The sequence below is a fragment of the Crassostrea angulata genome, chromosome 2 (genome assembly GCF_025612915.1).
Source record: "Crassostrea angulata isolate pt1a10 chromosome 2, ASM2561291v2, whole genome shotgun sequence".
Taxonomy (NCBI): Eukaryota; Metazoa; Mollusca; class Bivalvia; order Ostreida; family Ostreidae; genus Magallana; species Magallana angulata.
In genome coordinates, this window is record NC_069112.1 from 81,597,044 (window position 1) to 81,605,728 (window position 8,685).

Here is an 8,685-nt window from a genome sequence, read left to right on the forward strand (position 1 = left end):
AATGGAGTGTTTATCCATAAATATTGACTAAGGTGTATATTATACACTGTATATTAACAGAAGAGTGATAAAATATATAGCAGTGCAACTTTGTGCAATTTGAAAGCACTTTATAATAATATTGAACAATTACAAAAAACACATTAAAAATTATAAACTAATTTATATTTTTCTGATGATCAGTAAGGTTAATTTACCATAACTGCCATTTCAAACTATTTTATGTTAACCTTTTAAGTACGCTGAAAAATATAGAAATGTAACTTGTCAATGTTAAACACAACACTTTTGTCTCTAAGGACACATGTTATCAATTGATGATAAATTGGTGCAATGCATAACAGACATAAAAAAATGACTGAAGAGCTTAATTCATTAAATGTTATTTTTAATAATTCTTCACAGCGTATTTCCAGATAACGTAGTTGCTGTTCTCCATATTATGTTGTCGATTTTCTCCTTAATTCAGCCCATGGCTGTTCGTCTGTAACACAAAGAAACAGACATATTAGAATACATTTCTGTATCTTTCCAATTGGTTTTCTTAAATACTCTTTTTTCTTTTTCTATATTTTTTACTTTTGCTCTTGGTTTACAATTCTGAATCACCGATATATTGATCGTTTGGTTCATATACTTACCGTATTTAGATAACATGTTCGTAAAGGAAGTTTCAGATCGGATATGGTTAACGACTGTTTGTATTGAACTTTTATGCGGATTGCGTGAGTTTTAGAGTTGAATTTAGCACGTGCAGTGAACCGTTCACGGAAAGGACCTACGACCGCCCGATCAAACTGCAAATAAGACAGAAATTAACGGTTAATATTTCAGAAGGCATTACTAACAAATTATGTACATATTACGAAATAAACTCATAAAACTACGCATGCAGTTCTGTTGCGTGGGGTAATATACACAAAATATGTGATTAAAAATTCTGCTAGGTAAAGGTGTAAAGACAAATAATTAATGGTTTCAAATTAATTGTATATGTTCATAAAACAACCCGTAACTTTTTTTTGGCATAGAATCAATCGTTCTATTTAAAAAAACCTATAATTGTGTTTATTACATATAATTAATCGTCACGTCACCATAAATGGGTTCTATTAGGTTCACAAGAATGTGAGGGAGTATATTGAAAACTTGATATATCCAACTAATTGAAGTCATAAACTAAAACACGATATCTACTGGTAATAATAGCTCACAAAATCGAAAGGTAAAACAATAAACAACAAGGTGTATATAACCCTACCTCAGTATACCCCGTCTCGTCCGACAAAAACAGCACACTGAATTTTACAGCATTAACAATGGACATATACAAGTAGGACAAATCTGAAGATTGTTCTGACAAAGAAAGATAGATAGACGCCACATGGAGCTCTCCGTCAGACGGTAGTGTTAGCCCTCCGGCTGAATATATGGCTCCGTTATTAGTACCAGTAACTGCAGAGTTTGGGGATACTGTTATGGTCGCAGCAGCATGACACACTATTAAAAAATGTTTTCATTTGTCAGTGTCTTTTTCTGTGATAACACTATGAATAGATTTTGTAATATTCAGTCCAATAAATTTAAATGACGTATTATCGGTTTGCAATTGGACTATTGCATATTAAAAATAAATGAAAATCACATTAATATGCAATAGTCCAATATTTAATCATATAAATGCTTAATTTTAAAACATAAAAAAGGAATCATTCTTTGAATAATATTATAACCTCATAGTGCTCAAAAAAGATTCTTCATTCCTTAAATACAGTTATTTATTTTACATAAGACTATCAAGGTTTGCTTGTTGTTTCCTGAATTAATAGCACTTTTTGGGATTGTAAACTGAAAAAAAAACTGGAGTTTTTTGTTTATGTGTTAAAAATATTGCTTTCTAGCCTAAGGTTTGTTCATTCAAAAGTTGTTTTTTAAACCAAGCACCATGCAGAGCATCTGTATAGTTATAGCATACGCTGGAAATCATGTTTGCACAGTCAGTTTTGCTCGACAAACAAAGTAAGAGATACATCAAAGATATCGGGTTTTACTTACCAAGTTCACACGCCATGCCTTTGTACCCTTCATGACATTTTTTGCAGACCCCTGTTTCTGGATAGCACTGTTCACAGTTTTCAGGACAATTACGACTGCATTGCGGAAATTCGACAACCGGGACAGGACAGCCTGATATTGAACAAAGTACATGTAAGAGTGGCTTTTTTTATCTTTCATCTTTATTTTTTTTTCTATGAAATATGAAGTTTTTATATAGAAATAGTTTAATTATACTGTCTACCTTCACTATATTGTGGTTTGTTTTATATGGACTTAATTTTCATTAAAATACAGTTTTTCAAATGCACTCTGTCATTTGTAACAATAACTGAATCTTTTCGGTCCAAGTCTTTGTCTAATCACCTAATCAGGTCTACTATAGAAACGATGGGTCACCGGTCAAGGTAATATAATACAATGTGTGCGGGCTTTTTATAAGAGACTGCAAAGTTTGAAATAACAAAAAAGTTTTCATTTCAAGACAATGTTTTTTGTAGGTTCTGCGAAATTGACATTGACTAACCATGCCATATGTTGTTACCTACTTCGATTAATCACAAATATATCCCTTACCGTAAACTTCCACTTCACACAAGTCTGCAAGTGCATGCTCGGAGTAACTTGTAGGATAGGTAACCCCTGCTTTCCGTTCAACACGATAGATGATATATTGTCCATAGTACGGGCAGCTTACATTCATCACATCAGGAAGAGTGAGAATTGTGTGTGCATGTTCGTGGAAACATAGGACAGCGTTAAGTGTGCTGGAAGTGTTTGAGATGTATAAGTAGAAGCCAAGTGGCATACCTCGGAGTTCGTTGTGTTCATCTACAAAAGTGACACCCATTTCTATATGAATGCCGCATATTACATCCACCTCAGTCCTGTATGTATTGATAAATTGTTACTATATTTCAAGTTTTCCTTAATTTAATCCTAACAATCACAATTACCTGCTACATTCATATTTGGTCAATAGTGTATTTGTTTTGGGACTTATAAAATCATACAATAAATTGAATCTATAGCTTTTAATGTACATGTATTCCACGGGTCATTGCAATTGATATTAAGTCGGAAATTGGTAAGTTGTAATGTTTGTTACAAATCTTTACATAACAACTAACCCCAAGGCTTGTCATCTGTCCTAAAATAGATGAGAATGTGATCTATCCAATGCATTCCTCCCAGATTGACGCCCCACGAGGCTTCAGTCGACGGTAGAGTTGATGTACACTGGCCTCCTTCAGCGGTCCGTATAGTCTTCTTGTTATCAACCGCATTGCCTGACACTGAAGTAGGCGATTTTGTTGAAGACTGCCACGTGGGTTTTAAGACGGCAAGATTTTCCAGATCTTAATATCAAAAACTAGTCTCAGTATTATACTGGATTGTAATGTAGGTTAACAACTAATCAACCCCTCTGAAACATGTCATCTTTTCGCAATAACATGTTGCATAGCTAGGGTAGAACCATTTTTTTTTTCATCCGAGGAAGAATAAATAATGTAAAAGACACTTATATGTAGAATATCAACTTACAATTTCGGCATATCGTCAAGCAAGGCACATTACAACTCAGGCCGGTAAACTCGGGTATTGGACAACCTCCAAACAGAAGTAAATAACCAGTCATATTATGCAAAGTTAGAAATAATGTGGCTGTACATTACCGCAATTTTTAATCATAAATTTTGTTACAGTTATTGGGGTTATTTTATCACGGTTTTTTGTTTGTTTGTTTGTTTGGTTTTTTGGTAGTTTTTTTTTTCATAACCTGTAGTGTCATATTCATAATTCTTAATGCAATTGTTTTGCATTTTCAGTATTTTAAATAAAAAGACATAGCATTTTTTAAAAATTTCCATTAATCAACCGAACGCAGCCAATGGGGCATTTGAAAACAGAAAATATGGATTATAAACGCAGCTTAAAAGTATTTATATTTATCGAGATATTGGACAAAACGCGGAGAAAGCATAAGCATAGTTTTTGGTTAAATTGTAGACTCTGTGTCATTTTTACATGCAATGAATTAAAAAAAAAAAAAATTGAGTACTGAGAAAAACAAAAAGAGCTCCTGTTTAAAATAATTAAAATGAAATTTACCATAAACTTCGATCTCACATACAGCAAACTGGGCATGCTGGCTGTAACCTGCTGGATATGTAGATCCTGGGAGTCGTTCGTTGTAGTACATAACATATTGACCAATCACAGGACACCTTATATCGAACGAAGCCGGTATTGTCCATTTTGTATGGTGCGTGTCTTTGTAGCAGACGACACCTTTGTTACGGTCTGTTGTGTTTGAAACTACCAAGGAGAATCCAAGAAGTTTCTCCGTGTTCGGGTTACTTTCAGCTATGATAAAACAAAGGAACAATAAGTTGTATGTTCATAATATACTCTTTCTTTATCAGTACATTTTTCATTTTTCGTTTCTAGTTTTGTATTATATAATTTGTATTTTTTTGTTTTATTACAACGTATGGTTGTAAAATATTTCATCGAATTTATTAACTTTAGTCTTTTGAAATACACTGTATTGTTTTTCTTTAAAATAATGTATTTAAAACAAAAGGTATGGTTTTGTTTACTACAACTTGTTTTAATCGGCTTAAATTTTTATTCGAATTTATTTTTCAAAAATTGTAATTAACACTCATTGTTCGTATTTGTTTTATATTCAGTTTGCTAACTCCAATTTAGGTTTGAAGTCATGGGGTAGAGGGTTATCCTCTCGATGTAACGTTGCTGCATTAAATCTACTCTCCATAAAGCGTAGGGTTGTAACAATGCGGTGTACGAACAGTGGCCTGAATCAGTGCTGGAGTCACTTTTGAGTCCGTCAACAGCGTTTTCACTTTTAGTTGAATGCTCATAAGTCGACGATTGGTATGTTGGTTTATTAAGTGCCAGGTTTTCTAAGCAAAAAAAAGTCAGAAACAAACAAAATAAATCCTTAGGGCGGATCAGGTTAGGACGCAAGCGTTCTTAAATCAAATGAGAATTATGAATATCTTAATGAATTATTATCGTTTAGTGAGTGACAATGTATAGTCAGTTCTTTAAGGAAGAGAAGTGCATATCTTAAAATAAAGCATGTTTACGATTTTGTGCAAAATTCATTTATTTTTTATTAATGTTTACAACGCTTGATTGATTAGTAAAAATGCATTACTAAAGCATTGTACGTAATAAAAATAGAAGAAAAAAAAAACAACCGTGAACTTTCCCCTTTAAGAATACACTTCTTTCAAAAAATATCTACTATATATGGTTCACACATTATCTACATTGTAAAGAATAATCTTGTTAAACTAATATTAACTAGAAGAAACATGTAAACAGTTAAGATATTAAACAGTGCCTTTTACCGCTTTTATTTAACAAGTGTACAGTACCATTTGATATATATTTTTTAAAAAGTGAAGATAAAGCTTACTTCTATTGTAGAATTTGCATTGGTTTCCATAAAAGCCTGGGTTGCAGGCTCCAAGACATTCCCCGCTATATAGGTGACAGTGTTGGCAGTTTTCTGGACAAGGTTCATTACAAAATTGACCTTTGTAACCGAGAACCGGCCAACCTTATAGGATGAAAACAAATAAATAATTTTCCAAACAATACAGAGGTATCGAGGATCAATATCATTTCTATGTTGTTTTGATCTCAATTGTAAGAGGAGCTTTGTATCTTCACCTTATTGTAAAATCGTTATTGTTGACAGCTATGTTCAAGGTCGTGATAATGTATTTTAAATTTTCCATCAAAATTGTTTTATTTATATAAAATAATGACCTAGTGCATTAGAAAAAAATCTTGTAAATATCATGGTAACTTAGGCTTTTTAGATATTATCTGTGTATGGATGAAAGAAGTAGACGACTTAACTTGAGTAATTGTGAATATGAACAATAAACAAACATATACCATGTTTTCGAAAACAATATCGTGTCATATCCTTTAAGAAAGAATTATTTATAGAAGTATTACGACAAATAGATTTGGTTTTTTCTCCTTCTTATTATTGAGAAATTGTTTTGCAATCATTTAATAGGGGTAAATTTAAACAGAAGTTTTTGAAAATTGAATGGGTTCATGAACATTTTAAAAGGTTTTTGTACTATTAAATATTCAGGTAGATTTTATGCTTATTGCCTTATTACATCACAGGTTAGAAAAAATATATACATAACAAACTTTGCGTAAATGAAATTTCTTTTACATCTGTTGTTTATGTAGTAATTTTTCAGTTAAAACACTGGAAACTGCTAATTAATTAGGGACCGTAAAATATCTACGCATGTATTAGTAAACTTGGTACAATTATAAAATAATAGTTGTCACTTCAGCTGAGCCTGATTTACAGCATATTCATATGTGCCACGAACTCTTAGTTAGAAAACAACATTTTACATACATGGGCTTACCATATACCTCCACCTCACAGAGTTCTATGTACGCCTCTGAGGAATAGGTCGGGATATGAGATATATTACCCTCCCTTGTGTTGTAGTATATCACGTAGCGCCCACTAACTGGACCACTGATATTCATAGAACTTGGTATAGATCCGGCATTATAAGCAGTATCATGGAAACAGAGGATTCCATCTCCTTTTTTTGTTGTGTTGGAGACATAGAGAGAAAACCCCAAGAATCTGCTTGCATAAACGCTGTTTTCTAAAAATAGAATTAGCACATTTAAACAAAATTTCACATAAACGATATTTTTTATGCTTAATGATATTAATACAAACTGTTCGCACTACAAATTATTCCTAAAACGAAAGGAAAAACAGTTGCTGAAATTTTCACTTTGAAGGGGATCGAGTGTCACCACCTTAAGGGAATAGATCTCTTCAAACATATCTCGTCGTTTGGTTAAAATATATACGATCAAATTAAGAATAAACGAAGTCTTACTCCACGTATTGTCTTCTGTCCTATAATAAATTATTACGTTGTTTATAACTTGAATAGACTGGAGGTCCACCATCCAAGTGGCGCCGTGTGGTGTCCCGTCAGAAATAGCACATTGGTTACCGGCCGCCGAGCGGTTAGACCTCTGATTATCTACGACTCTCTCTGAAGGATAGATGCTGATGCTTGGCATTTGCCATGTTGGTCTCTTGGAGGTGAGATTATCTGGATAAATAAAAAACAGACAAGCATATGTATTAAATGACGAGAATTATATTTCCTGTTGATGATGAGAGAATAAACTCATAAATCATTGTGAGTCGATGCGTACTGAAAATATTTTGCTCATGTGACGATGAAGTTGGAAAATGTGTATAAATCAAGCTCCACAGAACAACGCTAGCAGCTTTTTAACCGGTTGCAACTGCATTATTTTGTTTTCAAACGGGTCTTTTATGCGATATTTTTTTGAGTACGTTATATAACAAGAATATCTTGTGGAGTATACTGTGTTGTGTTTATTCACGACCGTTCATGTGGAATGTTTTGTATTGGAAGCACTTATGCTTTTGTTTATCATCTGTAAATAATATGGTAACGATACAATTCTTTCGGCCAATGATCAAATTTTGCAAAAATTACAACCGTTTGCCTGTAGTTAAAAGAAACAGGTTTGTAAATCTAAAAGTTCTAAACACTATCTAGTACATTACTATTACACTGTCGTTATTCAATAAAAAATTCCAACAAAAATGTTCTTTAGTTTACCATTTAAATTCTTTAAATTTAAAATCACTCAAATTCAGCCTGACTAGGTGTCGATGGGAACATAATCTTTATATTTATAAATGTCTGATGGACTACTACTTGTTTTTACACCGTTGGGTGAGAAATTGTGCTATCCTACGAGAAAAAGCAGCTCAGACAAAACTGATACTTACATATGCACTCGGTCATCGAGATCAATGGATTAACAAGGGAGAAAAACAGGGTCCCTTGGACTCCATTCATTTCGACTGCTTTCAAGAAATGTGCTATAATAAATTTCGCCTCTCCTTATGTACCAAACACTTTGTCATAAAACGTATCAATATTATTAGTTGCAATAAAGCAAGAATAATTTGTTGTTTAATATATATATATATATATATATATATATATATATATATATATATATATATATATATATATACATATATATATACCTGACTTATGCATTTGGTAGACCGATTGTATTATTTTATCTTTATTAGGGAGACCAGTAGATTAGGGAGACATATTTAGGTCTCCGTATTATTTTGACCTTGCCTAAAATGTAATTGGCTTATCTTTAAATGAATGAACGGTGTGTCTTTGCCTAAAATGCATCAATGTGTCTATTATTTGACATCCAATAGTTGCCTTTTGTCTATATTTTTTCGTAAAAAGGAATTCAATTTGCCCCCATCGTATAATTAGCAATGACTATTTTTCTGCATTTAGGAGACCAACGAAAACTTGCAATATTGCAAAAAATCTAACATATATAATTTGTTTAGCCTTTAATTATTCTAAATGAACTTGTTTTCAAAATACTTTTTCACTTTTTATGTATAAAGCCTAACTAGAAAAAAAGTCGTTAATTTCTTGACCATGTTTGAACATTTGGCAAGTGCTCTCCGCCATTTGTTCCGAGTATTCTCGGAACGTCTCGGGTTAA

General features: G+C 32.6%; 1 protein-coding gene across 1 annotated transcript; it reads right to left on the reverse strand.

The window, feature by feature from the left end:
* Positions 1-397: 397 nt before the first annotated feature.
* Positions 398-6,621, reverse strand: LOC128171843 (uncharacterized). The gene is made up of 11 exons (XM_052837617.1): positions 6,495-6,621; positions 5,507-5,650; positions 4,761-4,985; positions 4,168-4,422; positions 3,601-3,666; positions 3,186-3,413; positions 2,632-2,886; positions 2,056-2,187; positions 1,262-1,500; positions 642-797; positions 398-484 (listed from the first exon to the last, which is right to left on the reverse strand). The coding sequence occupies exons 1-11, from the start codon at positions 6,619-6,621 to the stop codon at positions 461-463; spliced, it is 1,851 nt and encodes a 616-aa protein (XP_052693577.1). The 3' UTR covers positions 398-460.
* Positions 6,622-8,685: the final 2,064 nt, after the last annotated feature.

Coding starts and splice junctions, on each gene's coding strand:
- LOC128171843 (XM_052837617.1), bottom strand. CDS start 6,621: ATGAATATCAGTGGTCCAGTTAGTGGGCGCTACGTGATATACTACAAC. Junction 3,667..4,167: donor ATGTGAGATCGAAGTTTATG/GTAAATTTCATT, acceptor TTCTGTTTGGAG/GTTGTCCAATACCCGAGTTT. Junction 2,887..3,185: donor GACAGATGACAAGCCTTGGG/GTTAGTTGTTAT, acceptor TCACTTTTGTAG/ATGAACACAACGAACTCCGA.